The sequence below is a fragment of the Colius striatus genome, chromosome 1 (assembly GCF_028858725.1).
Source record: "Colius striatus isolate bColStr4 chromosome 1, bColStr4.1.hap1, whole genome shotgun sequence".
NCBI lineage: Eukaryota > Metazoa > Chordata > Aves > Coliiformes > Coliidae > Colius > Colius striatus.
The window spans coordinates 123,401,372-123,421,860 of record NC_084759.1 but is presented as its reverse complement, the minus strand read 5'-3'; the positions used below and the strand labels follow the sequence as shown (position 1 = coordinate 123,421,860).

The 20,489-nt window shown below is 42.7% G+C and overlaps 1 protein-coding gene across 1 annotated transcript in view; it reads left to right on the top strand.

Annotated features, from left to right (window-relative positions):
- Window positions 1–20,225, top strand: part of TBX15 (T-box transcription factor 15) — a 95,101-nt gene extending 74,876 nt beyond the window's left edge. The window contains exons 7-8 of the mRNA XM_061988753.1: window positions 4,617–4,714; window positions 19,441–20,225. Coding sequence (XP_061844737.1) covers window positions 4,617–4,714; window positions 19,441–20,225 — 883 coding nt within the window. The remainder of the gene's footprint in view (window positions 1–4,616; window positions 4,715–19,440) is intronic.
- Window positions 20,226–20,489: the final 264 nt, after the last annotated feature.

The following is a 20,489-nucleotide window of genomic DNA, read 5'->3' as shown; positions in this document are numbered from 1 at the left end:
GATCTCTATCAGTTGCTTTCATGATTGTCTCCCTTCACGGCTGTTTGCTTCAAACCTCGCACTGGAAGAAGGAGCAGTGGGGTATTTCAGAGAGAAGGGTGAAAATAACTCATCAGCTGAATGTTGTTTGCAGTCTTGGAGCACTCAAACCCTCTTAACTAATGTTGTTCAGAAATGTAGCCATCAGTCTTGATGAGTTAGAAAGTTACCTTGTATTAGAAGGGGGTCTTCGTTCCTTCTTATTGGAGATTTCCTCTGTGTGAATTTTGGTCCCTCTTTGCTTTATTTGCAAAAGCATGTGAAGCATGGGTAGAAGTGAATCAAGAGAACTGGTTGTTGTGGTGAAAGGACGACTATGTAAAGTATGTATGAGGCAGGTATTACTTGGTTACTTTACTCAATTTCAAGAGACTGAGAACCAGTTTTTGGCATATGGAGCCCAGCTAGCCAAAAGTTTGGGCAACGGGTATAAGGGGGAATGTAAGAGGTTCCAAAGAAATACAAGGAAGAATTTCTTCACTGTGAGGGTGAGGGAGCACTGGAACAGGCTACTCAGATGGGTTGTTGAGTCTCCTTCTCTGGGGACATTCAAAACCCACCTGGGCGAGTTCCTGTGTGACTTACTCTAGGTGGTCCTGCTCTGGCGGGGGGTTGGACTAGATGATCTTTCAAGGTCCCTTCCAACCCTTAAGATTCTGTGATTCTGGGTGGTGAAGGTGCAGGTTTGATGCCACAAAGCCTGCTTTTGGAGACTGAGTAAAATTCATTTGACAGTAGGATGTTTGGAGGAGCTCCTAGTCCATGAGGAAGCCAGAAGGGACAAGTCAGCAAACTCAGCAGGGTGAGAGAAGGAAAAAAACTTAAGCTGAAGGCAAGAAACAGCACTTTCCTTTCAGATGTGGGCAGCTGAGGTGGATAAAAGTTGTTTGTGTTGGAAATGTTCCTTGAGCTTTTATCTAGGGCAAAAGAGCCAGGAGGGTGCTTGGAGCCAATAGTTTGACTTCCCTAGTGAACAATGAAATGATGACCTGAATCCTGTGTTCAGTGGGAATGGCAAGGTCAGCCATATGGGATGGATTATGGAGATGCACCGATAGCTCATACATCTTTTTTCATTTTTCAGACAATGGAACTGTTTCATTTATTGCCTATTATTAAAATTTTATAGACTAAAAATAAGAAAATGAATGAAAAAGAGAGAGCAAATTTTGGATACCTTTTAAAGGACTAACCTTATTAAAATAAAGCTGGCAGTGAGTCCTCTTCTGAGACTTTTTTTACTTCATAAAGATGGTGCAAGAGAGAAGAGTTTATGGCCTCATAGACAGTTTGAAGACAATTTTACAGTGAGTCTCTTTGGAAGAGAAAGTGGATGCCCCATGAATAATGTTCAGCACACTTGGTACCAGCAGCCCTCATCAAAGCCTAAAAGAATTTGCTGAGATTTCAGAAATGCTGAAAACTTCCCCCCCTGCCCTCCCCCCCCCAGCGTTCACTGCTGTCCTAAAAAGTCTTTTCAATGGGCGGGTGGGCTATACTTTCCCTGTTAGGGACTGGAACACACAGATAACAGCACTACAGTGTCCTGTGGTAGAGGTCTGTTATGTGACTCTGGATATCTTGGTACTATCCTAATGTCATAAGCTGCTGTGAGAGAAAGGGTTGTTAGAGTTGACAGAGATGGAGTTTCTTGATTCCGACCCCCTCTCCTCACACCATTTTTTAAATAAAAATAACAGTACATCACAGGAAGAAGAAGAAGAAAAAATATTGAAAGGTTAGAGTTGTAAAATCAATTATGTACAGGTGGCATGCATTCTGACCCAAGCTGTTTCTACATGGTTGCATGTTGGTTTTTCTACAATACTTTTTACATGGAGTTGTAGGTGCCTATCAAGTTAGTACAAAAGGTTGCTGTCTCGTGGATCTTGGAGGAATCTGAAAGTTCAGTAGGGATGTGTTCTGTTTCAGAAACGCCCACAATATTTGTTTTGCGCAAAGACAAAATCCAAGACAAAACCCTCAAAAACCCAAGCCAGGGAAAAAAAAGAATGATCCACACAGGGACTCAAATTTGTGTATGGGAGAACTGGACATAACTTTGTGCTCTGTCACCCACATACTTAGGGATGGTGTTTCATAATGCGCATTCAATGTGCACAACTCTGGAGGAGTGAAGGACTTTTATTTGAGGCAGGAAGAGGAAAGAGGTGAAAGAGGGGGCTTTAAGTCAGCTGTGGAATTTGGCATCTGTTCCTTAGGTACCTGTGACTGCAGTGCTCTCCAGAGCATTATGTGGCAATCTGAATTCAGTGAAGCCACAATGTTATTGCCAGCAGTTGTACTGTGGAAAGAGGAGGGTGACAGGAACCAGTCCTCAGCAAAGTGGCTGTTCTAGACCTACTGCCCTGGAGCAGTAGTAGGTGGGACCCTGGTGGCATCCCTCCTTTCCTCAGCATACAAGGCAGGGATAGATGAGCTTCACAATCTGCTTTGGTACACTCAGTGCTGTCATTTACCCTCTGTGGGCTCATAGGCACAGTGGAATACAATCCTTGACAGCAGTATGTTATTCCTGATTTACTCTTTAATTACTTCTTTTTATTATCTCCTGACTAGTCTCTTTCTTTCCCCCCCCCCTTTTCTCTTAGAAGTACAAATAACACAGTACTTGCAAGAACTGTATTGATACAGGGGAAAAAGTGTTAGACTGAGAACTAGAAATTGAACTGTGAGTCAAACTGAGCTGAGAATCACGCAGGCTCCGGGTAGAGGTGAGGTTAATAGCTGTAGCCTGCCTTTATTGTTTCCCTAGCTGCCTTCTGTTCAGGGTTGTATTTTACTGGAAGGGAGTCATGAGAGATGAGGTAGATGTGGGTGCAGAGTGGAGTTGTGTCCATGAGGATCTAATGACTGAGCCAGACTATATGAACACTAGTTTTAGTGATCTGGCCTCCCTATTTCCCCATACAGTCCCCATGGCAGACACAGAGCAGCTGGCTTAGCACAGCTGGAACTTTCAGTCTGCATTGCTAGATGTGTTTCTTAGTTTTAATCGTCATGGCAGGTCTTTTCAACAGCAGATCTTGTTGCATTGCAACCTGCTCAGGGTATTTTATGCCCCTTGGATATAAGGTGTTCGGGCTGGGGATCATTTCATGAGGGTGCAAAAAGGTACAGTTCTCTTATGGGCTGTGTGTGTCAAGAAGCAGATGAAGTCTGAACACGTGTATCTTTCTCACACAGGGAGTGGAGGAAACCCTAGGAGTGATACTGGTGGTCAAAGAACTGCTTTTGCACACAGAGGCCAGCTTAGCAGATGGGTTCACATTCTGCACTGCCTTGTTGTCTCTGAGCTCCATGAGCTGGCAGAGGCCACTGTATTAACCAAATAGTTTTGTTGTAATGTGCTCAGCACTAGTGTGAGACTGCTATGCAGAGATGTCTTCTGTTTCTACTTCTAACAGCTTAGCAGCTAATAAACACCATGCAACAACCTCTCTTCTAAACCTCCTCCTAAAATACAGAGTTTGGTTTGCCAACTCCCATGTATTTAAAGCATCTGAGCTTCCGGGGAGACTTTGGAAAGTTAACTGAGTGAGTGGAGGCACGTGCAGAAAGACATTTTCAGAAGCAAAAGGCAGCTCCAGTATCAGCTCAACATCTGATGAGAGGCTCTGGGGATGTTAGAGCCTTCTGCATTGAAAGGGGATATGTTCTCACATTTGACGAAGCATCTCTAGTTGTGTTTGGTCGGTGCGAGGGATATAATCTACTTCTGGAAAAGAGGCAGGGGAAGGTGAGGAATGGGGCAATGTGCAGCTTCCACAGTGGACAGCCTTTCCTGGGAAACTCCAGGGAGTTGCCTTGTAAAGAACACGGGGGTTTTTCCCTGATAATGCACCTGTGTCCTCACTAGGCTGTGGTGTTAGAGACTTTCAGCAGAACTAGCATTCTATGGTGAAAATAAGAACAAATCTGAGACTCCATCCCTTCACTTGAGTGTTAGCTTTTCATCTCTGGTACAGTCTTTGTGGTGTGTTAGGGACCCAAAGCAGAGATGCCACCGATCTTTTCTTAAAAACCTTTTGTGTATTTCTAGTTAAAGTGCAAAACAAAGGAGCTTCCATTTTGGACAGCTTCACACAGCTCTTCAAAGCAATACCCCAAACTAGGAGGTGGCAGGGAAAGGCAGTTCACAAAATCTGCCTGATTCTGAAGGCTGAATCCCTGGCCTCCCTTGTTTGCCTCACAACTTGCATCCACAAAATGTGGAAGCCCACACTATGATAAAGCATACCCTGAGGAGCTGATGGTCACATGTCTCTTGTAAAGTAATAAGAAGGTTTGGGATCCTTGTTTAAAAAGGAAAAAGAAAAGGCACAGAAAGACTGTTAGGAGCTTTTGAAATCCTGGGCTGGGGAAATTTAATTTCAATCTAGTGGCTAGCACCTGTGCGGGAAGGCTCACTTGAGGAATTCACAGATGCCAAGGTGACCTTTTAGTGGCCGCCAGCAGCCTGTCAAGCGAGGTCATAGCCCTCTTTCTACAGAGTTAATATACTTGCCAGCTGACTGACATTCTTCTTCTCTCCTTGCTTTATTTTCATGGCACAGGACGGGGCTGGAGGCCATTATGGAGACCTACGCCTTCTGGAGGCCCCCCGTGCGCACTCTCACCTTCGAAGACTTCACTACCATGCAGAAGCAGCAAGGTGAGCCTACAAAGGGTGTGCAAAAAGCTGTAGAAGGAGCAGGAGAAGAGATTATAAGAGCAGAAAAGTGCTCTGCTGTGCTTCTAGTGGAGTCACGTACCGCAGTGAGCTCTTGACTGCTGTGAAAGTCATGGCAGAGAGAATGGATATAAATGGTGAACAGACTATGCTTTATGGGGTACAATGGAGCTGCTTCATCTCCCTGGTGTCCCCAGTCCAGTGCACCTAAGAGCTAGAAGGAGGAACAGGAAGGGGTACAGGATTGGGAATACCCTGGGTATGAGCTAAGTGCAAATGGAACACAGAGAGACTGAGGAAATGTTCCAGCATGTCAGACACATTGTTCTCGACTTACAGTTAGAGTTTGCCACTTGTGTGGAAATGCAGGGGGAAGGGGTACATGTGCTCAGGGAGCTTTAGAAGTCCAGAAATGTGCCTCCTCCCAGGATCACGCTGCTTTGCTTTCAAAACCTGATGGCCTCTCTGAAGAGACTTTCTGCTAGTGCAAGACTGGGAGAAATTAAAGGGTAGGCCAAGTGTTTTCTGCTTGTTCGTGTTGTGTCTTTTCATAGCTTCTGCCCTTTACGTCTCTCATGTGTTAAGTAGGTCTTTCATCTCTAGTTTCAGGCTGTATTGCTTTTTTTGTTCCTTCTCTTCATGGACAGGACTTCCTTATTCACTTCATTGCAGTTATTTCTAGTTAGAAACACAGTGATCACTGGGAACAGAGGTATCAGGGCAACCTCATGCATTTTTTTTATTTCAATGTAAATGTGAGAAAAAAAATTAATCCAAAACTGTGTTAAGGTGTGACATCTGCGATGTTAAACAATCAAAACCCAATGCATGTCCTGTATGGCAGATTCTCTAGCCTCTCACACTTGAGCTTGACATCACCCCATCCCACCAGGTATCGAATCCATCTAGGAGGTGGCATGGTCTCCTCCAGAGGGAGGCTTGCAGCAGTGATTACCAGGCCATCCATCACCAGTGCAGGACCATAAGGGGTTCTCTTCTGGATGTCCATTCCCTACTCTAGTCCCCTGTGCAACACTCTGGAGCCCAGCTTACCCAACAAAACTTTTTTCTGAAGGCACCAGAGGAGGACAGACCATACTCATCTTGGCTGTGCCAGACTCCCCATGCATGATCTTTACATGACCACCCAACCTTTCTTAAAGAGCACAATATGGGGAACGGGAGGTTTTGCTCAAGCTCGTGGCTTGTGTCAAGGACTACTTGTGGTAAGATGAGCAGTCAGAGATGGGTTAAAGCAGAGATTCAGAAATGTTTTCATCACCCACCTAAATAGAAACATAACAGCCTCTCTTTCTGGTCACGGTTGCTGAAGCAGTCTCCCTCCTATTTGGGCTTGTATGCCTCCCCTCCCCTCCCATTGGTTATCAGATAACATCCTAGTGACAACTCCAGCTACTGCTTACGTGGTAAAGTAATACTAGGAAAGGAAAATATTTAATGTATTTTTAGCTTGTTTTAATATAGTTTGGCAGCTGAAAAATCAGGAAGCAAGCCAGTACCCTGTGACTAGCCAGCTCTGTGCAGACCACCACTGTTGCACCACAGATCACTAGGCTTAAGGCAGCTCTCAACTAAAGTTCTGTCCATAGGTCAATCTCAAAACTTAACTCACTACAAAACAGAGCTCCTGAGCTCTGCATTTAGCCATGTGAAACGACCTCAAGATAATTGACCTCAGAAATATTCTCTGTGCTCACCTCTCCAGTGGTTGCTGTAAAATGCTGACCTCTGGCCTCAGCAATAGGTGTAAAGCCAAGGTACAAACACACTCTGGTTTAATTTCTGGCTGCCAGGGCAGCCACCAAGGGCCAGCACAAATACACTGGTCTGGAGGTCTTGAATTACTGTCAGAAAGAGAAAGAAATGATGAGGTGGTTTGAAATCACATATGATTTTTTCCTCCAAACCTAAGATGAACAGGATGTACAGTGTCCATACTTCTTCATCCCCTTGCTTTCAAGCACATGAACTGTGTGACAGGTAAATCATTGGTGTTTAACAGCTGACTTTAGCATAAGCTATTGCACTTCAGATCCTCTGAGCCTCAGCCAGTCTTTTCATCCAAGGAATTTACCTGGAACTCTATTCCTCTCTCCCACCTCAATTTTCAGTGCTTTGAGTTGCTTGTTATCTCATACCCTTGCATATTTATGAATTAGACGTTTTCAGGATGTTATTGTAATAAACAGGCATTTTAATTCTAGATCTCCAAATAGACTTCAGTTATCTCCAAAGCTGGGTGAATATGTGGCATTTCTGAATAAACACTTGAGAAATTGCAAGCCTCCATTTTATCTCTTTAGTTGTTGGCTTTGCACAGGCTGAATCTGGTTTAGGATGAAATTCTTTGGGATTGACACCAAAATGGGTATTTTTACTTAAGAGTTAAGAGTGAGAAGCAAATTGGTCCCTGGGTAGCTGAACAGCTGGCACCAGCAAGGAGTGATACATTGCTGACTGACAAACTGCTCTTGGGCTATAGGAGACTTTGGGGATATGTGAACTATGCTTCCTCACTTCTCATTTCTGCTGTGGCTCTACATGAAGCCTAGACGTATCCATTGGAACTTAGGAGGAAGACACACTTACTGCAGAGACAAGATGAAAATAGCAAAAATGGCCACATGCCTAGGAAGAAACATCATTGGTGGTTATTCAGCCTGCAGGGGACGGAGGACATAACAGTACTGAAATAAGATGGTGACTGTGATGGACAGGAAAAAATCAATATACTGCAGTTATAAGAAATCTAGCGGTGATGGAACAGATCCCCTGTAGGAACTGTGGAATTCAGCCCTGATTTTCAAGGGATGAGTCCTCCTTAACTGTGGTAGTAAAATGGTGCTTTCTGGGGCAGAAGCTTGGGATTTCAGTAGCATAAATATGTTGCCTCTGCTTCTTTCCAGTTATATTTTCTGTGCTATGGATTACTATGGATTCTTAGCTCTTATTTTGCCACTTTGTAATTTTTTTATGAAATAAAATGTGGTTTGCCTTTTCCAAAACATTTTTGTCAAACAAATCCAACTGAATTATTTGGTTAGGTTAGAAATTTGACTGATGGAAGTAACTGTATAGGTGTGATGGATTTTTGGATCGTGTTTAACTTATTGCCACAGGTGCCAGCTTGGAAAAGTTAGTGTGTATGAAGAAATGAATAGCTGACTAATCTCAAAGCTAACATGATAACTATGAACACAGCATCCAGTGTGGACTGTCCCAGTGTTCCTCTGGGACTAGTTCCAGTACTAACTTGTTCTAACTAAATGAAACAGAGCAGTTGCTAAAAGGTATGTATCTCATAAAGACTGCAAAGTGTCTGGTAATGATGGGGATAAAGGTATGAAGGGCCTGGTAACCTGCATGCATTCAAACAAAGCATGGCTTGTAGTTCAGCCAAATACAGTATCATGTGTCTAGAAACAAAACGTAGGACATACATACTCACCAAGGGTGCTGGAAAGTGTTGGCATTGACGAGAATTTGGATGTCTCAGTGGATAAGCCACTGCACAGGCAATGGACAGTATAGGTGTTACCATGATAAAAAGGGACACGTGATCTTTGGTGTAGAAAAAAAAAGAATAGTGGGCAGAGAATTTCCTAGCTGCAAACTGACATTACAATATGATCTGCTACTGTGTATGTATTTTTAAAGAGTGGAAAGAGATTGAAGAGAGTGCAGAGGAAAACAAAAAGTAGAAGGATGCCTAAGAATGAAAGCTCAGTATGCAGAGTTAATGAAAAAGATCAAGTATAGAACTTTCATGGCCTATACTGTCTTGCAAAGGGAATATGTAGCTTTGTGTCACTCATCCTTGATAGACTCTTGTGACTGCAATCTCCGTGTCTTTATGACACAACTGTGTGGAACACACTTTGTTCAAGTGGCTGTGATTTCTCTGCTTTAACTGAACGTTCGTCCCTTTTTGTGAGATATTAAGAGATTAGGGGAAGAAAAGTTCCCCCTCATCCCTCTTCTTTGTATATTTAATTGTTTTACATATTTTTACGTCCCTCTTCTGTGCTTCTCAGAGGGAACAGCACCAGTCATTTCATTTCTCTTCAAGTGGGAAATTTTCCAGGTCCTTAATTGTTTTTTTAAAAACAACCCTGCAGAGGATATTCCAGATGCATCCACATGATACAATTATCTAAAGGTATTATAATTTTTTTCCACATTTTTCCTTTCTGCTGTTCAACATCCATCCTAGCGCTTTGCTCATTTTTTTTGGCCTAAGCTCTATGTTCAGCAAGGGCCACAGTGACACACCGAATTGATACTCAGTGCACTGGATGCAGCTGTTTCATACAGGGATTAAATAACTTTCTGATCTACACAATGATAGATTTCAGCTGCCACAAAAACTGGAGAGCCTGATACCACAACCAGTCACACAGATGCCTGATGTGTCTGACTCTAGCAGTCCATGAACTTTAATTGTACATTTTGCCATTGAAGTAAACCACATCAGTAAGTCTCTGCAGGTCTGTCACCTGAATGGTCACCATATTTTTATCCCAAGGAGAAGAACATGCCATTTCTGTCAGTGAAACCCTCTGGCCTGAGAACAAACCCTCTCTTTTGGAGCGTACAGTCCAAAAGTCAGCACAGCTTTACAAGAGCAAGCACCATAGTTGATGAAACCTTCACAAGAAATGCTCAGAAAACAGCAGTCCAGGAGAGGTTGACCTTCTGGAGAATTAAGTCACTCACTCTGCAGTCTACTTATTGCTAGGGAAAAAGATGGCTTGGGATTATTGAATGCACATGGCAACGAGATGTGGGGAAAGCCAAGAATCTATTAAAGTCTTTAATTGGAATATATTTTCAAAATTTAGATTGAACTTCATCCAGATTCTCATTATTAAAAATATGTGGCTCAGTTTCTTGATTTTAAGAGGGAACATAAAAAATAGGAGAAGGGAAAAAAAGAATGTAAGAGTTCCAGTAACTCTGTATGGTGTCACTTTCCAAGAGTAAAGAGTCATTGCTGGCTCCTATCAGATATAGTTTCCCACAGGATATTGTGATGAGCAAATTGCTATCAGTGACTGTAAGTTTTGCCAGGATATAGAGACTAGAAAGGCACTGTGACAATACTAGAATAGTGATCAGTATCTGATCCTTCCTACTAAAGCTGCTGACTTATGCAAGAAATAAAAGCGAGGGTACTCTGGCAGCTGACAAAAAGAATTGGCTCCTAAGCAGAATTTCAGGACCAGTATGAGAGTCACACGATGTGGTATATCAGCAGGTTTGCAGCGTATAAAATTTTACTTCACCATTAAATTACTGTTTTGATATGTGCACACCAAATCCACAAGAGTCAAACATCTTGGCTTTGACTGGTGAGTTCTAAAGGCAGGTTTTGTATCAAATGGGGCTTCTTTGCTTGAATAAGTGGACTCTACCAATTGCTTTCAGTAGATTCAACTTCAGCTTGAGCATCTTCATTGATCTTGGACTGCAGACCTGAGGTAGAGAGGCCACCTGTTAGAAAGTTTGTGAAGTTGCCATTCATGGTTGGATAGATTAGTATCCAGAGTTTGAAACTTGTCTAAAAGAGTACTGAAGGCAAAGAGGGATGTGCTTCTTATCAGTAGGACAACTGTTGCTATCTCTGGTAGCAGCAGGTATGCTGCTATCTCTGGAGCAGCATGTGTGTAAAAACTGGTGGTTGATTAAAACTCCTACTGTCTTCCTCTCAGAGGAAACACAACCCTGCAGTCTTGTGTTGACAAGGGTGTATGCAAAAGGCTTCCTCTCCTCTGTGTAGAAAAGGTTCAATCTTCCCATTTACTGCTGAAAAGGAACAATGTTTTCTTGCAGTAGTGATGAATTCAGATAGACCCTAAGTCCGGGAGACAAATACCCTCAGCTGAAGTGTTGCTGCTTTTCCGGGTTCCATCTCTGTAAACCTTACCCTTTTTGGTCAGGCATCACCTTCATCTTGCCACAGTTTGTCTTGTCCTGCTTGTTACTCTTTTTGTTTTGTTTTTTTTTTTTTTTTTTAGTATAATACTCTTCTCTTTTAGTATAATACTTTTCTCCACATTTGGAATGATGCTCAGAGAGATGTCCTGATTGCATCCATCTGAAAACAATACTATGAATGCACAAATGTGCGTTGGTGTCAAGTGCATGGAAGACTAAGCCCTCCAGAACTTCATCTGAAGACATTAGAGGCGCCTTGAAGTAGAAAGGAGCACATAAATATTAAGATCTCTTTGGCTTTATCTGACATCTCAGAACCCCAAAATAGCATCTGACAGAAGAGTAGCGCTGCTGATGTCAAAGAAGGCTGAACAACCTACAAATACATCTGCTTGGCCACTTGCCTCCCAACAGCAGCAGTCAGTTCTCTCTGCAATGCCACTACAATAATCTGGATGCTGCTTCCATTTCAAAATCAATTGTGAACGGTCTAGGCGATTGGCAGAGGTCAGAAATCTGTGTTTGGTCTCAATTATCTTCTTGATTCTTTTGACCTTGAAGAGGAGATTGGAAACAGAGCAGTTGTTGCCAGAGTTATTGGGATCAAGTGCTGGTTTCTGCTGCATAGTTCGAATGGCTTGTAGATTGCCTCATTTAAATGAAGCAACTGGGAACAAACTGTTCCAGCTTCTTCTTGGTTGAGCTGCAGACAGTTCTTTAGGGAAGGGGCACTTCTGGTGCTTCAAGTTCTCATCTTTCACAGTGAAAAGCTAAAATGCCCTTCCAGATGCGAAGGGGGGTGGCTGGGGTGGATGGGGAGGGCCTGAGAGTCAAAGTCCATGCTGCTGCCTGATGACTTGAGAAGAGCTTGAGGCATTCTATTGCTCCAGGGAGGTGTTTATCCTGAAGTCTAATAACTGAAGGCTAAACCTCTGTTATCTCATTGCTGGTGATCAGATTTCACATGAATGAATGGAGTGGGGCAATGATACTTTGAAGATTTGCACAATTTCCTCAGAGTGGCACATTATTTTGTCATGAATAGAAAGTGGCATGTGCTTTGAGATTGCTACAATACTGTGACATTTTTCTTCAGTTCAGCAAGTTTGAACCACTGTGCCTCTGGGGTTTTATAGCTGTTTATCATTTAAAAAAAATACTTAATGTGATGGAGCTTCGAGGGCCTGTGTGGAAATGCACAGATTTGCAATTCAGTTTACTCTGCCACCACCAAAGAAATGGCCATGATTTCACTCAACTGTAAAGTTGCAGCAGCTTCTGTTGTGACTTTCTGAAGGATTTGTGCCACAAGGAGTCCTTTTCTGCATACTATTTTCATTCAGAGTCATCTCCTGGGGTAGCTTTTGTTACATGACCTTCTTGTCAATATCTGTGACCAGATGATGGTCTTAAATGTGAGGGAGAGATCCACTAAAGTGGGGTGCTCATTGTCCTCCAAGCCTGAGTTGATTTGCTTTGTCTGTACTTGAGTGAGAAAAACAGCTGATGTTACAGCTCGTGAAAGTGTTGTGTACACCATGTTACAACTGTCTGCACACCAGACAGAAAGTCAGGTCCAACAGACCTTCCCGGGAGACAGTGTGGAATTGGCCCAAGAATACTATGTGTTTATATAAGAAACAGAAACCTTTGTATTAAAGACAGTCTGGGAGGACTGGGCGGGGAATGTTGCCTCTCTTAGTGCTCTCAATACAGAAGATGGGAATGGAAATCGGATGTCCTGATTTGTACTTTTTTATCCATATCAGAAAAAAGGTTGTTTTTAACCATTATGTCTTGAAAATATTTGATCTTGGAGATTAACAGAGTCAAGTTTTATCTCTTAACTTTCTGACTTCTCGGTTTGTGTTGCAGAAATCCATGAGGTAAAGGGAAGTAAAGAGTTAGATTCTGAGTTCTTCTAGATTAAGTATTAATTCCAGTGATTCTCATAATTTGAGGCAAACATAAAAAAAGTTCTTCTATATAATTTTCTAACCTTAAATAAAATTTCCATTTGTTCTTTACTTATGTGCCATACAGTACATACTTTCTCCCTTAAATCTATTGCTGTAACCTTCTTTTTTTGTGTTCTGTGAACTGTATCTCAAAGAACTATAAACCGCTCTTTATATTTCCCCTACCAACCCAGCAACTTGGCATGCAGCAAATTTCAGGTCTCATTTGGGGCTTTTAAAGATTTTACCAGTGGATTCATAATTTGATAATTGCCCAAGAGCTCTAGAGTGAAAACAGGCAAGTACACTCCGTGAAGACAAAAATAGTTCTCATTCCCATGAAAGTGGTAAGAACTCATTCCTAGAAATGGGGAAAGAATGAAAGAATGAAGAAAAGTCCAGCATGTCACAGACCAGACAGTTCTGTCTTTGCTTGGTGAGAAGACAAGGAAGAGACATCAAAGCTAGTTACTTTCCCAAGGTGATGAAGATGAGAGAACTCAGAGGGGTAGCGATGGCTTGAATTTTGGAAAGCCAGTAACAGGAAGAGAGACCACAGCCTGACAATTATACTTGCAAGATAAAAGTTGTCATGATATGTGAGAGCAGGAGTGACACCTCATTTTACGTCATTTAGATGCCTGGAGATCCAAGTAGGCATTGAGCAGGACTGAGGCATGTGCTGCCTGAAGCAGAAATGAATCCAGGTTTGTACTAGGCCTGGCTCTTAAAGCACATGAGATCACATTGTTACAGTGGCACTCTCTGGCCTCAATCTACCAGTCAGATCACCTGGCAATCTGGACAAACTCTCCCTCATGACTGTCTCAGATTTCCATCTTTGTGCACGTACTTGATTTTTGTTCTTTGACCAAAAGTGCAGTAACTTAGAAGACAAGGAGTACATCTCCTAAGCCATACTTAGGGTGCACACATGTAGGAGTGCACAGGGATTGTGCATGGGAATGGGATTTCACTTTTATGTTCAAATTTGCACATTTATTTACTGTTGTGTCCAAGGGTAGAACATTGCAAACGAACAACAAAAAAGTGAAGAATTATCTCTCCAGTGCTTTGGAAAATCCCTTTTACACATATGTACATGTCTGTAGAATCCTCACAACAATCAGACCTTTCAGGAATGACTTAGAGTACCTCTACATGGACAGGCTCCTCTGTCTGTGCTCCATGCTGGCAAGACACATGCCAGCTCCTGTCCAGCTCCATTTGGAAAGCTGGAGAGCTGCATTAGCATGGCTCTGTGCCCAAGTGAATATAAACTGCCTCTCAAGAGGGCTTATTCTCTCAAGTTAAGCTCCAGGAGGTGAGCTGAGAGCCAGATGAATGACTAGCAGCCACAGCCCCTCTTTCCTGCACCCTCAGGTGCTCAGGCATATGCTTATCACATGGTGGAGATGCCAACATGTTGGGCATGTATCAAAAGAGGGGCTGTGGCTTCTTTGGGAAATCAATCGGTGAGGTTGTGCACCTATCACTCCTAAGCATGTGGCCTTTAGGCTAGGTCCTGCTCATATCTGAAGGTGGGAGAAGAAAGCTGGGCTGAAACCGTGGGCCAGACACTGTCCTCCTGGGCGGAGCACATCCGTACTGAACCTGCAGCTCATACCTGTGGCTGTGATAAACTAAACTAGCTTTTAGGTGAAAATGGATTGAGCTGTTTAAGAAACATTCACACCCAAAAGATAATAACTTTGTGCTGACTGAGACATTGAAATATAAAATACTTGGTGTTCCCATCCTTATTAGAAAGTCAAGGCACAAGCTCTGAGGACTCTTAGCCACATTTGTTCTTAACAAGACAGGGAATACCAGGTTATCCCTGTCTGAGCCCAATCATGCTCAGACCTGCAGGCTGCTGATGTGGTCAGGTAATGGCAGTGATCAAGGTGCCCAAACTACTCTAAACCTCTTGTCTATCTGATGAGAATGTGCCATTGCACAGGAAATAGCACTCATATTCAGAGAGCTTGTGTTGACTACAGCTTCAGCTTGTGCTTGCTCTCCTGCTATGCACTAAGAAGGAGGGCTTCAAGGACTGAGAGACTTGTACAGAGGCACTGCAGATGATGGTAGCAACTGATGCCTGGAAACATTAGCAAGGAAAATACACTGCAGTAGAGTCCACAGTTTGATTTACGTGAATCTTTCAGATAAAGGAGGTTGGGATAAATTGTGGGTCAACTAACTAGTGTGGTGTCATTTGTTAGAGAGAACCCAGAAAATTTTCCATGAACAATTGCTTCAGACTCCCTTGGCACTGATGTACTCCCCCTATCTCCCTGTTGCCAGAAAGCTCTCTTGGCTAACACTGGCTGCTGGCAGATGTGTTTTCCATCTACACTGAAGTGTTAGAAGTTCTCTACGTGAGCTGTCCTGCATGGAAGAGGTCCCCGTTGCCTTTCAGACACATTAGCATGCTGAATGCCTCTAGAATACTCCAGTTCATCATTTTAAGGCACATCATACCCATGGACTGGGTATGTTTGGACTTGCAGTTTATCTTGACATTGTTCTTAACACAAGCTCAGTCTAGGTAAAGGAAAAAGTAAGGGTCTGTTTGGAACGTAGAGAGAGCACTGTTACAAACACTTAGGACACAGGTGACAGGAAGGAAAGACTGGTCATAAGCTACTTGAGATGAAATTTTATTGATGGTTCTTATTTGTACACAGGGTGAGAAGGTGTAGTTTCTTCCCTAATCCTTGTGGACATGTATTTCACACTGGTGCACAGACAGCATGTCTATAAGGTGTCACAAGAGGGAACACTGGAGTGAGGAAGAAGGATTGCCTTTAGATTACACCCTCTTCACAGAATTTTCCTGTCTTCCACCATGATTTCGTTCTTCTTTTTCCCAGCTTCCCTCCTTACCAATGATTTCTTACTCCTCAATCCAGTTGGCAAGTTTTGACCTTTCTTGCACTAGATCATTCTTCACTATACCTCTCTGGAAATGCTTCTCTCTCTTTGATAAGATGAACTTAGTTATCCCTTGTGTCCTGAGAGAACAGGCTCCTTTCAGGATGGCACCAGTGCTTGGCGAAGCACTGGACATAATGTCAGGACACTGTAGGGACAGACGTTTTCATCTGCTATGCAGGGTAGGGTTTAGATACAAAGGAGTATGTTTCAAAGTTCTGAGCTTTTTATTTTATACAAATGTGACTTTCTAACAGCATATACATAGGACTGATGTATGCAGGGCCAGAAATGTTCTTCTGGAGACTGGATACTTTGGAATCATGGTAAGTGTGGAAGTAAGAGACACTATGACATTACTGGTAAATGCTGTTGATGTTGACAACTATATCCAGGGGAAACAGTGGATAGAGAAAAGAAACAGAGGAGAGTTATTGAGGCATTCATTTTGTTCTTGCTTAAATGTGGTTTCAATTGACTTAAACCAGACCTAAGCATAGCCTTGTGTATCAGTTTAACTAGATTGGTTTGCATCCATGCCTTCCATTAAAACGACATACACATCTGTGTATCCGAGGCTGTAGTATGGTGTGGATATACTTGCTGGGCTTGCTGCCATCTCTAAGGGTATTTGGCTGACTCTGTAACATCTACAGTCCAAGTTATAACTTCACAAAAGTCCAGGTTGCATTTGGCCCATACTTAGCACTGCCAGCAAAGATGGATAAGAAATAGTGCTCAGAGCAGAGGGGAGCTGTTTGCCTCCTGAAGAGCTGAGATGGGCTTTGCTTTGGATTGTTTCCCGTTCTACTTTAAGGTATAAAGATTATTCTGCAAATGATCAGGAACGTCAGGTTTCTGGGTTATGCTCTGTTGCAGCAGAAGCATGATATGTCCTGTGCAGTGGTTGGCATTGGCACCGTAGCCTTCTCAAAAGAGAGTCATGAGGTCTGGCATTTGCTCCCATTGACAGCTCTATCACATCCTCATCATTTGAAAGTTATGCAGAAAAAGAAACAAACCTTCTTTTTTTTACTTAGTTTCCTAACTGCTGTGTTATGCTTCAGGGTTTTTCTGTTAACTTGCAAAAAAAGATCATTCAGAGTAGAGTCACTTTAGTCCCTCTTTGGGGGTAATCTGAAATGTATGATTTTCAGTTTTGGAACAATTAAGAAACCCTTGCAACTACTAATCAGAGATCTTTACTTATTCTTGATGAGTACCACTCAATCATGACTCCTTAGCAGATGTTTAAAGCCTCATGCTTGAGATAATAGGTGTTTGTGCTCCTCTCCTGCATAGTTTTTAAAGGTTAACTATGTGGTAAAGGAAGACTGAAATTAAGACATTGCAGTTAATAGTTTATTCTACATATTTTAATTCAAGCAGGTCATTAAATAGTCATACATATATCCATATGTATTTTTACTCATTCTCTGGAAACTATCAGCACCAAATCACCATCTGAAGTTTCTTCAAGAAATATGTGGTATAAATAATCAAGTTCAGGATTACTATGGCTTAAATACATCTCATTTTGTGCTGCATTTGTTTTGTGATTATGTGACCTCTGTATTTTGGACTTTGACAGCTAAGTTATGTTATATGAACTCAGCTGTCTGCCTGCCCTCTCTTTTGGGGGTTACCCTCTTTAGTGCAGGGCTAACAGGAAAATATGTGTCTGTCTACCTTGGTTCAATCTCACCTTTATCAGCCATTTCAACTAAAATAGACTTTGCAATGAATCTTCTTGTGTAGAGGCAGGTGATCCCTTCTGCTGACCCTGCTGTAGCACTCAGAACACGTAACAAAGAGTCAGCGAGAAAGAGTAGAGGAGGGATCGTCTTAACTTACCCAAACAAAATGAGTCAGTGATTGTCTGTCAGAGACTTGAAAAAAACGGGGAAGTAAGCGGTACCTCAGAAGTTCACATGAAAAACTCTTGGACCTAAAATGCACTAGCAAGTCTGAGCATTTCAGTGTTGTCAAGAAAGGTATATAGAGAGTCCACAATGCCATTTGAAACTTCAGATTTTGTCTTTAAATTTAATGGAGATTTGATGCAATGCTTCTCTTTTATTCTCCTGAACGAATGACAGAAGGAGTCAGTGGCTTAGCAATAAGCCTTCCTTCCCATGGCTAGTAATGGGAATGGCTGCTTTGATTTAGCAATGCAGAAACATGCATTTTCTATCTGCTGCCTGGCTCAACAGCAGCCGTTACACTTAGTGTTTACCCAAGGCTTTTCCTTTTCTTCTTTTTTTTTTCCTGTCTCTTGTTTAAAAAGAAGATTTTAAAAAAAATCACAAATATTATTAATGTCTCAAAGCTACTTTTCCACTCTAATGCCCTGTTCTGTTTCCTTCTAGATGTGTTAGAGTCAGATATAACCTCACTTACGTTCTTACATTCATATAGTGACAGAGAACTTGTCTTTTTAGTCCACCTCTCAACCATTATCATCACTTATTCTCTTTTTATCAAGCAGTACTACGTTCAGATCCTCCTCCATTTTGCAGCAGACCTAGACTGGTCTCAAAATCCTACTGTTTTGTTTGGGTTTTTTTCAGAAGATGACACAGAAGAAAGCTGTCCCTGACTTTTGATCCTCAGTCTGCAATCTCTGCCTTAGTTAAATTTCAGCTGCCCACTCTAAAGTCCTCTTTTCCAGTCCCTTTACTTCTCACCAAAGCTGCCTCACCATTTGTCTTCCTAGTTCTTCTTATTCTACTTATCCCCTGGTCAAATCACTTCACCAACACTTCTTTGCTCTTTTTACAAGAGTCTTCAGTGTTAGTTAGGATCTTGAGCAAAACCAATAACCAAAACAAAGAAAAAGTTTCACACCAGTGAACTACATTCCTTTAAACACCAAACCGATTCTCCTCCTAGACCAAGGAAGCTTCCTCTAACTCAGAATCTTGCCTCTAAATAATCTCTTCTCAAGTTCGGAAATGTGCCATCAGCTTCTTCGTATCACTTCCACTATGTTACTGTTCTTGGTAGCATGGCACAGTATTGTTTTCCCAGATCAGAACATGTGAGCATCCGTACTGTGCAAAATAGTCAATTCCATTGTTCATGGCAAAAGTATTTTACACTACATTGATACTACTGACATGTATATATATATATATATATCAATATTTTATTAACACCAGTGATAGAACATGTGGAAACCTTGTCAAAGTTAAAGCACATGATTGAAAATCCTGATACATCACCTTTCTCCACTCTGTGGAACAGGCTATAGCTTTAAGCTGTGTTCATTTTAGTGTTACTTCTGGCTTAAATCAATACTGCTGTACTCTAAACCATATGAAAAAAATGTTGAATGGTGCAGAGGTCTGACATGCTTTCAGCCACTTCCCATTGCAAGCCCCCTGAGCAGATGGTAAAGCATGTTTGCAGCAGGGCCATACAGCTCACTGAATTGGTGGTCTTCCTGCAGACCAGAAGAGAGAAGAAAACACTTTTTTCTAAAAAAAAAAAAAAAAAAAAAAGAGGAGGACTAGACAAACACATCTAGAAATGGCAGATCTCTTGGGTGATAGAATGGTGCTTTCTTGCAGCTTTCCCCACTGCCTTGAATTACTCTTGCTTCTCTCTTCTATTTCAAAAGGGAAGAAAACCTCTGTTGAAAAGCAAAGTCACAACAAAAAAAGCAGCAGGAGAGACCAAGGGATGCTATTAATAAAGTGAGGGCCCTTGCCAAGAAACGCTGCATTTTTCCAGCGGCCATTTTACCACCCTTGTTTCTTTATTAATGTAAGCTGTTTTTTAACAAAACCATCCTGTTTTGCAGATGTGATCCCGGGCTCTGAATGTACTCCCATGTGTTTTGTTTTGCAGGAGGCAGCACAGGTACCTCCCCGACCACCTCTAGCACGGGGACTCCATCGCCCTCTGCTTCCTCTCACCTTCTCTCTCCATCCTGCTCCCCTCCAGCCTTTCATCTGGCCCCCAACACGTTCAATGTTGGCTGCCGGGAGAGTCAGCTTTGCAACCTCAACCTGTCTGATTATCCCCCCTGTGCCAGAAGCAACATGGCTGCCTTGCAGAGCTACCCAGGGCTGAGTGATGGTGGCTACAACCGGCTGCAGAGTGGCACCGCTTCTGCCTCTCAGCCCTCTGAAACCTTCATGCCTCAGAGGACTCCATCCTTGATCTCAGGAATGCCGACTCCTTCCTCCTTGCCCAGCAACAGCAAGATGGAGGCATACAGCAGCCAGCTGGGATCCTTCCCGAGCTCCCAGTTTCAGTATGTCATGCAAGCAGGCAACCCTGCCTCCACTTCCTCCTCTTCACACATGTTTGGTGGCAGCCACATGCAGCAGAGCTCCTACAATGCCTTCTCCCTGCACAATCCCTACAACCTCTATGGATACAATTTCCCTGCTTCCCCGAGGCTGGCAGCAAGCCCGGAGAAACTCACCACCTCCCAAAGCACTTTACTCTGCTCTTCCCCATCTGGCGGGGCCTTTGGAGAGAGGCAATACCTTTCCACAGGGATGGATCACGGGATGCACATGATCAGCCCTCCCTCTGGCAACCAGCAGTCAGCCAATGCCTGTGACAACAGACAGTATGGTGCGGTTCAGGGCTCCTCCTCACAGATGTCTGTGCACATGGTCTAACAAGTCGTGCCTCTCCTTGGCATTGAAGGCACTTGGACCTTCATCATTTTTGGGAGTAAACCCATCTCAGTACCTTTTTTGCCTTCAAACTTATAGTGGAACTAGTATTGTAATGATAAATAAGAACACAAGCCATCTAGGTATGTGCCACAGAACCTTGTGGAAAGTCTCAACTGACAGTCACCGCAGCTTGTTGTAGCCCAGGACCTCCAGACCTGGCATAGAAGGTCTACTCTTTCTGGACATTGCAGAGAGAAGGGCATG